Source organism: Euprymna scolopes, chromosome 3 (genome assembly GCF_053919585.1).
Source record: "Euprymna scolopes isolate OS-2025 chromosome 3, ASM5391958v1, whole genome shotgun sequence".
Lineage (NCBI taxonomy): Eukaryota > Metazoa > Mollusca > Cephalopoda > Sepiida > Sepiolidae > Euprymna > Euprymna scolopes.
The window spans coordinates 198,105,861-198,124,002 of NC_136484.1; the positions used below are offsets into that span (position 1 = coordinate 198,105,861).

The 18,142-nt window shown below is 32.4% G+C and overlaps 1 protein-coding gene across 1 annotated transcript in view; it reads right to left on the bottom strand.

Moving 5' to 3' along the window:
- Positions 1-18,142, bottom strand: part of LOC145260699 (inverted formin-2-like) — a 135,318-nt gene that overhangs the window by 58,154 nt on the left and 59,022 nt on the right. The window contains exons 5-8 of the mRNA XM_080119100.1: positions 14,320-14,399; positions 4,467-5,332; positions 850-992; positions 573-737 (exon numbers count right to left, since the gene is read on the bottom strand). Of these exons, the coding sequence (XP_079975226.1) occupies positions 573-737; positions 850-992; positions 4,467-5,332; positions 14,320-14,399 (1,254 nt within the window). The remainder of the gene's footprint in view (positions 1-572; positions 738-849; positions 993-4,466; positions 5,333-14,319; positions 14,400-18,142) is intronic.

The window sequence follows — 18,142 nt, forward strand, 5'->3', positions numbered from 1 at the left end:
ATCAGAATAATAAACACATTTTTAAATGTATAAAATGAGTACACGGTATTTCGTTGTATAATTATTAAAAATAATTTTTGTTTTATTTATTTTTGTACAATATTTTAAACGTTATATGCGTTAATAAATAAAGAAGAGATATATTCGTTTGGTTTTTAAATTATATTTATCTGATAATGGCAATGATTTTTAACAAAGAAGATCATTTTTGTTTCATAGTATTGACGCTGACGGATATTTATTATTTCAAAAGAAATATTATTATGATCCTAACAGTAAATCATATAGATTGATGTAGAACACACGATGATATTATAATTGGGTTCTATCATAAAATACTTTGTGCTTAATTGTGAATAAATCAATGCGAATGTCGAAAAATTGAATTAAATCAAAAAAACATGAATGTGATCAATAAATGTAAAATGTAAGAAAAATATAAAGCAATGATGTAAAATTAAAATCCTAAAATATTCTATAGACACAAATTCTGTTATTATTATTTTTTTAGATTAAAACAAAAATATACTTGTTTGTAGAAGGAGGAAAAACTGAATCTTTCGTCGACTGACCTCATCTTGCTGAGGCAGTAACTTTATTAAACTTTTCAATTTCTCAACTCCAAATGCACGAACATCTGCTTTCTTTATAATCTCGATGATTTCCTTGTTACTTCGGCGGAATTGTTTCAAGAAAATATTCAAGTTCATACTTTTCTTTGGATCAATCAAAGTAATCTAAAAGAGAGGAAAGAAGGGGTAAAAATGAGCATCATAAATTGTTGGTTGCGTTGACAAGAAAAAAACAGAAGAAAAAAAAGACATTCCATAATAAATTGGTAATAATGACCTCTGATGACATCGATGTCCGAATTGGACTTTTCTCTTTTTCAGGTGCGACATTTTCTTTTTGGCAAAACAATTCTTCCAGCTTTTTGTATTCCATATCAAGTGGATCCTTCATTGTAAGTACATCGTTCCAGACACTCACATCTAAAATAAAGGACGAGTGGTAGAAATCAGCTTTAATCATATTAATCATATTGACAAATTATAAAGAAAATATCATCAGGTTGAAGACGAGCATATTGTAGATTCCATGAACAAAGTTTCTTTTCTATAACTGTCCTCCTGTGGAACTCTGTTCCGCTTGTTTGCTTTCCAACTGACTACAATATGCTGGTCTTCAAGTCCAACTAACGATTACTTCACTAATGTCCCAATGACTATTGTACACTCATAAACCCTTATCCTCGAGTGGCGTCTGGGCCTCGATAAGAGATGAATTCTTTGTAAAAAAACAACTATCGAGCAAATCCTATGTATTCATATAGTAGAAAGCAACTGTTTATCAAATTCGTCATTTTCATTGCTAGAATAAAGTTTGTGTCATTTCATTCTATTTAAATGATAGATTCAACCCTTTATTTTATTCACGAAATTTTGATGGTAAAATATGACTTTTATTTATTAAACCATCATTCATCTATGTATGGGGTATTGTTACCCCATCTGTGCTAGTGCATCTTTGACAGACTCGAAACAAGTTCTCACCAGTTTTTGCAAATAGCAAAAAGGATCCTGAACAGGAGCATGCGTTTTATCCCAACCATCATCAATGGACCTGAGGTCATCTCGTCAACATCAGACAAGGCCAAACTATTCGCCAAGAACCTTGCCGCTAATTCTACCCTATGCGACGAAGCCATCAACTCCCCGTATTTCCTTCTATAAAGGACAACACACTATGCAACATATAAATATCTGTGCGTGAGGTCGCCAAGCTAATCAAGAACCTTGATTCCAGTAAAGCAACTGGCCCTGGCGGCATTCCAATTATAGTGCTAAAAAGCTTCAACCAGAACTTGCCCCCATACTTACAAAAGTGTTTAAGCGTTGCCTTAAAGAGAAGTGCTTTCCAACACACTGGAAAACCTAGTCAGTATGCCCTGTATTTAAGAATTTAGATGATAAGTCGTCTCCCTCTCAGTACAGACCAATAAGTCTCCTGTGTGTCATGAATAAGTTGCTGGAATCCATATTAAATAGAGTAGTCAACCACCTCAACAGAAATAACTTTCTTAGTGACATGCAATATGGTTTCCGTTCTGCTAGATCTACATCTCATAAAATTAGTGATCTCTTGACAAAGGCTTCCTCTTTAGGGCAATTGCTCTTGACATATCAAAAACCTTCGATAAAGTATGGCATAAGGTTTACTTCACAAGATTTCCAGCTACGGTATAACTGGAAATGTTTTCTCGATCATTAAATCATTTCTCTCTGATAGGCTCATAAGAATAGTGGTTGATGAGCAGAAATCAGAGGCCCACAGTATTAATGCTGGAGTCCCTCCTGGGCCCAACTCTCTTCCTGATCTGCATCAATGATCTCCCTAAACACATACTTAAATCATTCGTTGACGTCTATGCTGATGACACGACCATCTATGGCAGCGCCTTAAACCGTAAACGACCAAGTTCTCTCTGATATTCTCTCCTCTGATCTCGAGCGCGTGGTACAGGGTGGAAGATGTGGCTGGTTATTTTTAATGCATCTAAAACCAAACTCCTATCTTAACATCATCAACGCTCTTATCCCCATTTGGCATCAATTGAAATGGATGGCTCTCGACTAGAGGAAGCTCCATGTTTTGATAAGCTTCTGGGCTTGACCTTTACTCCTGACCTGAAATTGAGCATGTACATCAAGTCTATTGCCAAGGTCGCTGCAAAAATGGTAGGATCCTTCTACCGCTCCAGAAGATATTTCACTGCTGATGCAATTCTCTATCTATATAAAAGCCAAGTACATCCAAGGATGGAGTACTGTTGCCACATCTGGGTAAGAGCTGCTAAAAACAGCCTGTCCTGCCTTGACAGGAGAGACGTTGCAAGCCTGTCTTTGTTTTATCGTTACTTCCATAGCAAGTGCTTGTCTGAGCTCCAATCTTTCACGAGGAGTACCCGTCTAGCTGAAACCACTGTCAAATATTTTCCCTACTCTTTATCTGTGCCAAAACCAAAACGTAGATTCCATGATCAAAGCTTCTTTCTTTGAAGTGCACGCCTGTGTGACTCTCTTCCGTCTGCCTGTTTCCCACCTGACTACAACCTGGATGTCTTCAAATCCAACATAAACAAATTTCTGATGAACCGCCCCCTTAAGTAAGACACTTTATCAAATCTCAAGTCTAACATACTGTACACCCAATAACCCTTATCCCCGATTGGCTTCCGGGTCTTGAAAAGTGGTGATCACCTTGTAAAAAAAAATCGTAATGTTTCATTTCTATACCTGCTTTACAAGTAATTTAATGGAATATGCTCTGATTAACTCATAGTACGTGTGCCCCCACAAATTACATACACCAGACTGGCCTGGCAAGCAACAAAATCCCCCTCTTTCGCTGTTGACCTCCCTAGAACCTGGAAATCCGTTTACCTTAATAGATTCTACTCTTGAACGGCTAGACTTTGAATTACTTTTCCTGTTTCCTGCTTCTCCGGCTGTACTAGTATGCAGAAGTTGAAATAAAATATGAACATGCATCTTGCTAATTAATTCCTCATAGGTCTGTTAGACATGATCTAAATAGTCGCTCTTTAAGTTCCAAGTAGAAATATGCATTGTTTAGGGTGAATAAGAGTAAAACAAATCTATTCATATAAAGTTAGCTATGCGTATAGGTTTATATATATATATATATATATATATATATATATTATCTGTATAGTTTACTCCTAAAAAAAATAATTAATCGTTATGAATTAAACATGTATTCTAGGCTTATAGTATCGTAATGTGTGCTTAGTTTAATTTAATTTATGCAGAGGAGGTAAAAACTCGGCGGAAGCCTTTCGTTAAAAATAATTTTGTATGAAATGTTAACAATAGATATTAGACATCGATTAGTAAACAGCCATCAGATGTCAGTTTTGTTTTTAAGTATACTGAAGAGTTTTGGTTGGCATAATATAGGCATAACTTCCAATTTGAAAATTCAAATATATAGAATTCCCTCTGCATTCGATCGTAGAAAACACATTGTCTAAATCTATTATATTCAAATGATTTATTTACAAATCTTTATTGATTTCATTATATTCATATAATAGAAATTCATTTTTCTATAATTTATTATAGTCAAATGATATAAAGTTACTTTTTATGTAATTCATTATATTCGAATATAGAAATCAATCTTATACACAATCATTATATTCAAATTGTCGAAAGCAATTTTATTCAAAATTATTACATATATTTTATAACAATTTTAATGAAATTGTCTTAAAGCTCACATATCGAATCTATTATAAAATGGTATCTTCAACGTTTACATTGTGCAATGTTCAATGAATTTTACACGTATTACTTTTTAAGGAAAATTTGGAAGTTGATTATTTTTAAATTATGGCTATTAACAGCAAAATATAAATAATTTTGGCAAATCTGAATCCTTACCTGAAATTGTTGTAGGTTGAACTTTGTTCCATGAAAATGGGCGCATTTTGCATTCAGGTTCTGGAACTGCGATTTGTGGGAAGAACGGCTGAGGTGCTCGAAGAATAGTCTGCCCAGGATTATTTGGTAGAAGGGGAGGTGGCTGTGGCGGAGGTGGTGGCCCACTATTTGATAGTGTAATCGTAGGAACTGGTGGTGGTGGTGGTGGTGGTGGTGGTGGAGGAGGATGCCGTGGTTCTGATCCTTGTAATGTAGAAGCATGGGGAGGTGGTAGTGGAGGTGGAGGAGGTGGTGCGCGTGGAGGTCCAAGAGAAGAGAGTGGCCGAAGAGATGGTGGAAGAGGTGGTGGTGTAGGAGGGACCCCTGAAGAAGGAGTTGACTGAAGAAATGGCGGAAGTGGCGGGGGAGGAGGGGGGCCCGAAGAAGGGGGTGACTGAAAGGATGGTGGAAGAGGGGGCACGGACGTTGAGGGTGGCTGAAGAAATGGGGGAAGTGGTGGTGGTGGTGGTGGGGGTGGTGGCACGGGCATTTTTGTTAACCTTTGACTCCCTCTCTCGCGACTGTTTGGTCCTGTTTGAGAATCTTCGTTTGACAGATCTGTAATTTTTGGTTTGGAAAAACCAGATTTTTCGGAAATCGAGTCCATTCTTCTCTGAAGTCTGGCTCGGAATTCGGAATCTTTCGTAGATTCAGTTTGGATTGATTTATCCTCATGTTGCACAGTCGAATTAAGAATTAGTGAAACCGAGTTTGAAACAGTCGAAGTGACGCTTGAGCGACGACTTGAATTTAGGCTGTTCGGCAAAGACATTTCATTACTAAGTAGATTACGAACTTCTCTTTCTAATAAATTCCATATTGGTTCACTGGAAAACAAGAAATTAGAAATACAATTGAATATTTCACATAAGAATTATTCAAGATAATTTTGGATTACTCAGACTATTGTGATTATCTTGAGTGTTATTTTCACAATGTTTTAATCGATGAAACTACCGACCTTCTCCAGGTGTATGTAAAGGGTCCCGTACTAAATCCCGTACAGGTTTCCGGGTTCGGCAGAAAGATTAACAAGTTCCAACAAATAGAACTTAAGAAAATCGGAAGTTATATCGACTGAACCGTTGTGGAAATACCATTCAAGATTAATCCAAACAATACGAATAATCAATATTTATTTTTTAAATTAGTAACAATATTATTTTTGTTTTTATTGTACAACATAGATTCGTAAGTAAGTCAATAGAAAACAAAATCATTTAAAGCAGTTTGCGTTGTATTTTTAGTTTTGTTTTACAAGGGAGTCATGATTTATCAAAGTCCAAACGCCACTCGAGGATAAGGGTTAGTATTTTGTGGCCGGTGAGACAACAATGGTAGTAAATATTGGACAGTATCTGAATAAACAAGAAAGAATTGTTTTCTAAAAATAGGAGTTCTTTCTTAACCCTATTTTTAATACATGTGTAATTGCAGCATTCAAGTTTAACGTTTTCTACAACAAAATATTCTTATAACATTAAACTGTAATCATCATCATCACTTTCGGTTTAACGTCCGTTTTGCTGCTATTTGTTAGACGGCTTTTAAAAATTGACTCTCAGCGTAATGTATTTCTTACAAGGTCTTTATATCTTCCTCTTTCTCTCAAGTTCATCATTATCACTTTCCACATTTCCTGTGCCATCTCTTGTGAACATATACTGTTACCTAAACTGCCTTACATCTACTAACCTATAAACTTTAATCCATTCTTGGTCATTCCATCGAAGTATCTTGTTCTGCATATATCTCCTATTCTCTCTTGATTTGGCTCTGCTTGATTCTAGTGGCAAGAGGAAGTTTATGATGAGTGAAAACATTGCCGAGACAAGCGTAAAGCACATACAGCCCCTGGTATTCTCAAACGGTCCCCTGTTTACTACTGACCAGTGTTTATGTCGCTTAACTTCAGTGATCTGATGAGAACCAGGTTGTCAACGTGATTATGTTGTATATAAAATGTATAAAAGCATATTCAGAAGGACCGCATAAGAAAGTATTCAAAATTCTAGATAAAATAAACAGTAAATGATATCATTTCGAAACACGTCCCACCACCACCCCTGATAGAGTAAACAAACTTAACAAGAAATCTAACTTGATAGTGAACATCGGTGAATAATACTGATTGGATCTACTAAGAGATTCGTTTATTAATAGACTGCTCCAAGGAAACATTTGGCATAACTTAATAGAGAAAGCAGACCTAACTTTATCGATATCTTTTAGCTAAGTTCCTACTGCTGAATTCACAAAAACTATTTTTATCTCCACTCAATTCCAGAATACTTCAGTGGCTGTAAACGGCACTCTCATTCATCAGGCCCAGTGTAATAAGATGGATTTTTTTTCTTATGGGTAAAGGAACCACTGGCCAAAAGTTTGTAAAATAAACATACTCTTCATTGTGTATTTACACTGGCTTAATTTAATGCTTATCAAAAACAACTACAAAATAAATATCAAAGGAAACATTCTAGGGAATCTTGACAGCACCAAATAGTGTAGATATTGCTATCGAATATGACAAAGTCTATGTGTTCTATTGAGACAGGAATTTGACTATAACATTTTAGTAGAAGGACTCCAAGCGACATAAACGACATGTATAATCTACAAAGAATAATAGATAATACTCTTTGTCTCTTTTGGCTTTAAAAGAATTTAAAAGCATTAAACGAACATTGTGAAAACTGCTGTCACAATAATTCACCCTTCTTCACGGGCGAAGATTGAAACTCAAACTAAAAAGTGTGCCATAAATACACAAATAAAACACTTTGGAATATAAAAACATTTTCCAGATATTATCACGATCTGATTGCGGATATTCGACACTTGAGAAGTAGACATACGGTATTACGGATGTACTAAGGAGTTAATGGTACTACCTAATCACATTATTATTATTATTATTATTATTATTATTATTATTATTATTATTATTGCGTGAAAGCTCCATGTGAGCCAATAATAATAATTCTGAAGAGGAACTTATTCGGTCATAAATGAATTAAAATGATTAACATTCTTATATTAGACTAGCGTGGCTACCCGGCGTTGCTCGGGATAGTATAAACAATGAGAAAATTGAATTTGGTTTTTAATATATTTATTATTCTTATGAGAGAGGAATTTTGTATGTTTATGTATCATTTGTTATTTCGAGCAAAAGAATATTTTACCTACATAAGACGGGTATTACACATATGAAACAATTGTATCTTACCTAAGGTAGGTCATTTATAGCATGTATATGAAAGGACGGGTAATATACAACGCATTTATCTCATCAAATCCCAAGCGATGCCAGGTATTTTACTAATATATATTCTCGCCTATTTCATTCAATCCCGGGCAACGCTGGGTGTTTTGCTAGTATATATCTCAATCAATCTCATTAAATCCTGGGTGACGCAAGGTATTCTGTTAGTATATATTTCAATCAATCTAATTCAATCCAAGGCAACTCCAAGTATTATGCTAGTATATATTTGCATCTCATTACATCCCAGGCGACCGTGTATTCTGCTTGCATACATTTGCATGTATCTCATTGAATCCAGGGTGACGCCTGGTAATCTGTAAGTATATATGTTAACGTATCTCGTTGAATCCCATAATTCTTGGATTGTTACAAATTTCCACAATTTAATGCACATTATCGCTCACCTGTCTAAAATAATAACTTTGAGACATTGTCTTGGCTGGTTTTCATTACAAACACATCATCCAAATAACTCACATTTCATCATTTTTTATAATTTTTGGATATTTTACTAATTTCAACAACCATGTCACATGATTTAACTTACATTATCGCCACCACTCTTACTAAAATAAAAACTTTGATACAAAGGCTATGGTATGTTACTAATTTTGACTATCACTTTTCATGAGTAAATCCACGTTATCGCCTCCTTCTATCACTAAAATAATAACTTTTAGACATTGTATGGCTGGTTATTTCATTAAAAACCCACCAAAGAAGTAACTCACATTATATCATTTTTCATAATTTTTTTTATATGTTACTAATTTCGACGATTATTTTTAATGAAGTAACGAAAATAATTGCGACCTCTTACTAAAATAATAACTTCCATACATTGTCTGGTCTGTCTACTTCATTACGAATACACCAATCAAATAACTCACATTTCATCATTTTTCATAATTTTTGTATATGTTGCTAATTTCAAAAGTCATTTTTTATGAGTTCAATCACATAATCCCTCTCCTCTTACTAAAATAATATCTTTAAGACATTTCTGGGCTGTTTATTTCATTAGAAACACATCAATAAAATACCTCGCATTTCATCATTTTTTATAATTCTTGGATATGTTTTGAATTTCGACAATCAAATTTTATGTGCGTACATCTAATCGCCCAATTCTTACTAAAATCATAAATTTGCTACATTGACTGGGCTGTTTATTTCATTATAAACACACCAATCACATAACTAAAATTTCTTTAAATAACTTACATTTAATAACTTTTCATAGTTCTTGGATATGTTACTAATTTCGACAATCGTTTTTCATGATTTAACCCACACAATCCCCTCTCCTCTTGCTAAAATAATAACTTTGAGACATTGTCTCTAGTTATTTCATGATAAACACACCAATAAAATAACTCACATTTTGTCATTTTTCATAATTCTTGGATACGTTACTAATTTCGACAATAATTTTCCATGATTTAACACACATAATCGCCCCTCTCTTACTAAAATAACAACCATGCGACATTGTCTAGGGTGTCTATTTCATTACAAACATACACATAAAATAACTAACATTTCATCATTTTTCATAATTCTTGGATATGTTACTAATTTCGACAATCATGTTTCATGAGTTAACCCACACAATCCCCTTCCTCTTACTAGATTAATACATTTGAGACATTGTCTGTGCTGGTAATTTCATTACAAACACACAAATCACATAACTCACATTGCATCCATTTTCACTTTTCTTGGATATGTTACGAATTTCGACAATCATGTTTCATGAGTTAACCCACATAATCGACCCCCTCTTACTAAACTATTAACTTTAAGACTATATCTGGGCTGTTCGTTTCATTATAAACACACCAATCAAATAACTTACATTTAATAACTTTTCATAATTCTTGGAGATGTTACTAATTTCGACAATCATTTTTTATAATTTAATCCACATAATATCCTTTCCTTTTGCTAAAATAATTATTTCTGACATTGTCTTGCGTGTTATTTCATTATAAACATACCAACAAATAACTCGAATTTCATCATTTTTCATAATTCTTGGATATGTTACTAATTTGGACAATAATTTCTTATGATTTTACGACATAATCACAACATCTTCCGATGTGGGGTATTCTGTTAGCACAAATATCCACCTATCTGATCCGATCCCAGGTATTCTCCTAGGAAACATTCCATCTATTACATCCAATCCCAGGCAACGTCGGATATTTTGCTAGTACATATATCCACCTTTCTTATACAATCCCCGGCAACGCTGGGTATTATGCTAGTACAAATATCCAGCTATGAACCCATATCCAAGAGCGTTCACTGGCATAATATTACATTGATAGCATATTAATCTAATGGTATTCGACAATGAGGCTATATCCAAGGGAGGTCACTTGCATATTATAGCAATGGTTGTATATTAATCTAATGGTATTCGAAAATGAATCTACATTCAAGGGAGGGCACTTACATAATCTAATGGTAGTCGTTAATGAAGTTACATCAAAGGGAGGGCACCCGCATGTTATAACAATGATTGTATATTAATCTAATGGCGTTTGACAATGCTACATCCAAGGGAGGTCACTCACATATTATAACTGATTGTATATTAATCTAATGAAATTTGAGAATGAAGCTACATCCAAGGGATATCACTTGCATATTATGACAATGAATGTATATTTTTCTAATGGTATTCGAGAATGAAGCAACATCTAAGGGAGGTCACTTGCATATTATGACAATAATTGTATATAAATATAATGGAATTCTAGAACGAAGCTACACTCAATAGAGGTCACTTACATATTATGACAATAATTGTATATTAATCTAATGGTATTCGACAATGAAGCTACACTCTATGGAGGTCACTTGCATATTACACCAATGATTTTATATTATTCTAATGGTATTCGACAAAGATACTACATCCAAGGGAGGTCACTTACATATTATGGCAATGATTGTATATTATTCTAATGAAATTCGACAATGACTATACATCCAAGAGAGATCACTTGCATATTGTAACAATGATTGTCTATTAATTTAATGGAATTCGACAATGAATCTACACCTAAGGAAGGTAACTTGTATATTAAAATGATTGTATTATTCTAATAGAATTTTACAATGAAGCTACATCCAAGGGAGGTAACTTACATATCATAAAAAATATTTTATATTAATCTATTTGTATTCGACAACGAAGCTATATCCAAGGGAGGTCACTTACATATTATGATAATGATTGTATATAATTCTAATGGTATTTCACAACGAAGCTACATCCAACTGAGGTCACTTACATATTATGACAATGATTGTATATTATTCTAATGGTATTAAACAATGAAGCTACACCCAAGGGAGGTCACTCACATATTATGACAATGATTGTATATTAATTTAATGGAATTCGACAATAAGGCTACGCCAAAGGGAGTTCACTCGCATATTATACCAATGATTGTATAATAATCTAATGGAATTCGACAATGAAGCTATACCAAAGGGAGGTCACTTGCATATTATAATGATTGTATATTATTCTAATAGAATTTGACAATGTAGCTACATCCAAGGGAGGTAACTTACATATCATAACAATTATTTTATATTAATCTAATGGTATTCGACAATGAAGCTACATCCAAGGGAGGTTACTTACACATTATGACAATGATTGTATATTAATCTAATGGTATTCCACAACGAAGCTACATCAAAGGGAGGTCACTTACATATTATGACAATGATTGTATATAATTATAATGGTATTCGACAATGAAGCCACATCCAAGGGAGATCACTCACATTTTATGACAATGAATGTATATTAATCTAATGGAATTCGACAATGGAGCTAAACACCAGGGAAGCCACTTGCATATTACATGATTTTGTATTAATCTAATGGTATTCGACAATTACACTACATCCAAGGGAGGTAAGTTGAATATTATAACAATGATTGTATATTAATCTAATGGTATTCAACAACGAAGCTACATTCAAGGGAGGTCACTTGCATATAATAACAATGATTGTATATTAATCTAATGGCATTCGACAATGAAGCTACAGCCAAGGGAGGTCACTTGCATATTATAACAATGATTGTATATTAATATAATGTAATTCGACAATGAAGCTTCATCCAATGGAGGTCACTTGCATATTATAACAATGATTGTATATTAATATAATGGAATCTGATAATGAAGCTACATCCAAGGGAGGTCACTTGCATATTATAACATATATACTGCGCAAGCACCTTCTAAAATTTTCAAATCGGACCTATAATGCACAAGCATCTTCAAAATTTTTACATCGGCCTATACTGCACAAGCACTTTCTAATTTTTTCAAATTGGACCTATATCTATTTGAATTATTCCGACTATTTTTTTATCTTGAGTGTTATTCTGACAAGGTCTTTGCCGATGTAATCCTCGACCTGCTCCAGTTGTCTGTTGAAAGAATCTTACTGCCAAACTCATGAATTTCCACGGAATTTCGAACAGAACCCTTGATTTTATCTACGGGTGTAGCATGCTCTGTTTCGTCTGCAATGATAGTTTATGAGTCTTAAGTAATTCTCACGTATATTCTCAGCATTTTCTATACTGAGGATTGAACCTTTACGGAAGATTCCCGAGTTCAACAGAAATGTTCCTGCATTCGGCCCGATACATATGAAGAAGGCAGGATATTATATCCGTATAAACGTTACGAGAATAACATCAAGATTAGAACAGTAGTCTGAAGTCTGAATAATTAAAACAATACAAATCAATCATCATTTAAAAAATCAGAAAAAATACTTTAAATAAAGTTCAAACTTTTTAAAATTTTGCAGTAAAGATCATAGGATTTTGAAAATTGCAATGTATTTCATTGCTGACATTTGGATCAATCATTCATTATTTAAAGATTTTGTTAACAAATGGCCATCTATTTAGACGGGACTTCTGTTTACAACCATAATCTTTATAATTATTAAATTAGGTATGCGTATATGCATATATATATATATATATATATATATATATATATATATATATATATTCAATCCTAAACAAATTAACCGATCATTGTGAATTTTAAAACACGGCTGTAAGGCATTGTAATGTGACTACTAAAAGATGGTATGAATACTTCGTGAAAATTCAGATATTACCGATTTTTGTGAACAATAAGTATTATATATTAATCAATAAATATACACTAAATTTCAAGATATTTTTCGAGTGTTTTAAAATTTAAATACTTCAGGTTTGCATTGAATTTTCTGCATCGTCATTAGACATCAATAAAGCAAGATTCTCTGAATTTTAGTTTCTGCTTAAGAATCCTTAAGCTTATAAAATTAAAATCATGTAGTGTATTTGGATTAAAATTAAAATAATGACTCTAGACATAAGGTTTAATATCATTATATTTAGATTTTAGTCTTTGTAACGAGATATAAAAGTTGGGCAAAACTGTATCAGAGAAATTTATTTTGCTCATCCTAGAATGGGTATTCTCTTAGTTTATTGTAAAATGAAGTCTTATTTACATGTCACGGCTTCCTACAGTTTCCTTAGCAATTTTCAAAATGTCTGTGATTGTCCAATGTTTACACAGTAAAAATAATTGTGAATAAAACGTAAATATAACCATAGTAAGGGACTAAAATAAGATTTTAAATAAAAAGTATTGCGTTAATTTTTAGAGAAAAATTTTGTTTTCAATCAAAAATTTATTTTATTATATTTTTGATTTGATTTAATTTGATCTTTTTTGTATTTTTTCTGTTGCTAATAAGAAGAGAAGAAATCATTCAGGTTTTGTCTTCATGGTCAGTGTTGATCTCACAATGATTTACTTTGGAAAAGGGGTCATCTCTTCTATGTATGAAAATGATATAATCATGTGTTTCTTGCTACTCGTGATATTTGTTGTATATTCGGTGGCAAATTCCAGAATGTTTTTTAAGACATGCTAACAAAATGTTACGAAATTCTGCATATTTTGCCAATGACACATTTTGTTTGACGATTTTTACTTAAATTCTTTTGCCTCATCATAAAATGTTTGTGTCTTATCAGGCAAATCAAATACTACGTCGATCTACCCAACGAACTGACTGAAGCTGTCAACTTCAGAAATAAACAATTACTATATTTTGCTTATTTGTTCCAAAATACTAAGGTATTGACACAAAAAGGAATTATTTCTACATAAGAATAACTTCTATTACATTTATGACAAATGCTCGATTTTAATTCTGATTGTATATATACATATATATATAGGTGTGTGTGTGTGTGTGCGTGCGCGCGTGTTTCAGAGAAAGATGTTTTTTTGATATTTTATTTTATTCCTGCATTTATTCTTGAATGGAATTTGAATGTAGTTTGTAAGTAAATAGTTGGATACAAATAAAATTTTCTTACGAAAATCACTTTTAAGCATGTATATTGAAGTTTACAATTTAATATAAAAAGAACAGACTTATTTAATAAACTAAAGCAGGAAACTATATTTTGCTTACCTCTGAGTCAAACTTGCATTAATTTGAAACATACTCTGTAGAATAGAAAGAAAAGCAGCGGAAATTGGAGAATCACGAACCTAAAAAATAAAAAACAAAACAAAATGGCAATTTAAATAAAATAATTATTTGCTTTGTATTTTGTGAAAAACAGAAATGATTTTTGCATTATTTCGATTTTCCAAAGTATTCCAAAATATTGTCAAAAGAAATCATTTTCTTTTACTATTTAAATAAATATTTAATTGAAAGTAAAAACTAAATATATTCAACTTCTAAACAGGAGAAGCGACACTTGTTGCGATGCCCTTTTATTATTCTGATTTGTGTGTAGTAAATTTCTTAAAGTAATTGATGGGAAAATAGTAGACGTTTTCTATTATGTAAGAATTCGTTTTGTTAACAAGAACTGTTAAATATTCTGTTTGATAAGAAACCAAAAATATGAGTTGCTTCTAGTAGATACACATTATGAAACTCTTTTGATATTTTAATTTGTTAAGAAGCTTGCTTCTATTACTCATAATCCTACCAATCGACTAATTAGAATTTCCTTTTTTTTCTTTTTTTTTTGAAGTAGAAATGAACGTCATAAGTTGACCTTGTTCACCAGTTGGATGCCAGAAGGAAGTAATTTTTTTCTGTAGCAAGAGGATTTTAGGAAACATTACATCTTGTGTAGTTAATAGTCAGGAAGTTGACCAAATGAAGTAGAAAAGAGGTTTGCTATGTTATTTATTCGAAATCTTTTTCTATATTGAATTTTTCTTATTAGAAGTATAAATGTGTTCGACAAGTGTCCTTTCATAAAACCGATAGAATATTTATCAAGCTTTTCCGTTAAAATTAGAGTGTTTCTTTAAATTTTATTGAAAAAAATCAAACAGATAAACGTATATACACACACGCGCGTGCGAGCACACAGGCACACACACACACACACACACATATATATATATATATATATATATATATATATTTATAAATATTAATAATTATTTTTATATCTACAGATACTAGTGTTTCTTGCTTTTGTAATTATCAGTGCAGGAAGTGATAATTACAAAATATATAAGTATATATTTTATGCATATATATATATATATATATATATATATATATATATATACATATGTATATATATATATGTGTGTGTGTTTATGTATATATATATATATATATATATATATATAATGTAAGGTTTAGTTATATGTTTATGTATTTGTATGTACGATCTATATATTTGTATATATAATCTAATACAACAAGAATTATGAACTTTTAGATAAACCTCTAAGCGTAAGTGTTCAAAATATGTATACAGTGTAGTTTAGATATAGTTTCCTGCAAAAAGTATAATGATGGCGATAGCCCTTCGTAAAAATTTTAATACCATTGATGTTGCTTAAATTTAACAATAAGGATTAAACATATAAATGATAAATATTCCCTAAATTTTGGTTTGGTTGGATCATCATCATCATCATCATCATCATCATCATCATTTTAATGTCCGCTCTGCATTGTGACATGCATTGAACGGCTTTGCAGAATTTACGTTTAAAGCAACCTTGGTTTTCTCCTGTTAACTGGAAAAACTACGCCTACATTTATTAACCTAAGAACCCTAACTCATTCTTTTAACGTGGCCTTTCTCTTAAATTCTGCCCTGCTGATTGGTAATGACAGAAGTTTCCTGAACTTACTACCCATATTCTAATTCTTGCAACCACATTAGCACCTGCTCCACCCTGAGCACAATCCTATATTTAAAAATACAAAGACAATATTTTTCTTTCACGGATCTGTTGTTTAGTTCTTGTCTAACCGCGAACTATTTAATTCTCCTTAGAATAAAGTTCATTTTTTATTGCCTCGATAGAATTTATTCAATAAATCCATCCTTCGACATTTCTGAAAATATGATTATTAGATTTTAAGTTAATTCCAACATTTACTTTGTTGCCCTACTATTATAAATAATCGTTTTAAAATATCAAATTTAAAAAACGCATTTTCAGAATATCATGAAATTTCATTGGCTATCTTTAGGCTTTACATGCCGTGAGTAGGATAAAGGCATTTCCTATTATAGAAGCGATGGAGAGTCACTCGTAAAAGATAGTCAATTCATGATGGATACCGATGTAGCGCGTCATTAAATGATCAAAGTAGTTGAAAAAGTCCCACACAGTGGGATTAAACGGTCCAGGGAGATCGTTTGTAATACCAATGTGCCATTGAAATCAGAACATCTTGATCGTTTTTCATCCTTCGTTAACAGACATGAGGGAAAAACGAATGAAAACCTAAAGGGAGACCTCCAGTCTGTAGTGGAATGAGAACAAAAATGGATTGTCACATTCAATGCTGCGAAGACTAAGCTTATTTTCTTTAATAACGACAAGAAACCTGTTTAACCACTAATAGCGATGACTAATGATATATTACCTGCAAGTACTTCGCTCAAACTCCTCGGCTTAAGTTCACGGAGAACATGAGTCGGGACAGATACATTTAAGATATTGCCAAAGCTCATGCAAAGAAGATCACTCCCGAACTTGTACACTAAAGTTCTGTAAATTTTATAGAAAATCTGTTCAGCCGTTTCCGAATCTATAAGGAACGAACAGACACAGACAAAGTTGCATATATATATGCATCAGGTGCATTTGGAAGCCAAATCACAACCCAATATTAAGAAAATAAACAAATATTTTACTTGCTTGAAATGTACAATTTAAATATATTTCGGAGTCAAACTCCATCCTTAGTATATTGTACATTTTTTCTATCTTCTTCTTCTTCTTCTTCTTCTTCTTCTTCTCCTTTCTTGCCATGTTGTAAAGTTTGAGACAGAAAAATGAGTTGGTAAAGATCCGCACGTTGTCTCTCAGCGGTTGTATTTGAAAATGTTGGAACGTGCGTTGGCTATTAACGTCAAAGATGTGAGTTTCGTTATAGAAGCGTTGATTTAATTTGAAAAAAAAACATAGAATACGCATCAAGTGAGCTTGAAAGCCAAATCACAACCCAATATTAAGAAAATAAACAAATATTATACTTGCTTGAAATGTATAATTTAAATATATTTCGGAGTCAAACTCTCTACTCAGTATGCTGTACATTTTTTCTATCTTTTTCTTCTTCTTTCTTGCCATGTTATAAAGTTGAAGAAAGAAAACTCTCGTTGTCTCTCAGCGGTTGTATCCTGAAATGTCGCAACGTGCGTTAGCTACGCGAGATTAACGTCAATGTATAATTTCTCTAACTATATATATATATATATATATATATATATATATATATATATATATATATTATGTAGAATTGGGTCGTAAGATGACTTATGGAATTGGGGGTAAAATTGGAACTACTTCCTCAGTAGGTTGTGACGATGATGATGATGTCGCTTCTATGAATAAATATAATGTTTTAATATTACGAGTTAATGCGTTTATAATGTAGTTCTATAGTAAAATAAGGTAATGGCTTATAGTGTAAACATAATAAATTTGTATGCGGCATCTGTTGTTGTAAACCTTCGGTATTTTGGTCCAGAGGGGAAAAACTGCGCCTCTTTTATTATATTTGGGATTAAACATCACAATAATGGCGTACCTAAATATTGAATATTGCCGAATAAATTCTCCATAAATATAGGATGAATTAATATCTGCAAAATAATTCTCTTTTAAAAAATCCGCAAAACATAGGCACCACATTTAAATGACATTATTTGATACATTTTTGAACCATTCAAAAGGGGAGATCGGGGAGGGTAGGTAAAAATTAATACAAATCTATGTAGGGGAAAATAGCA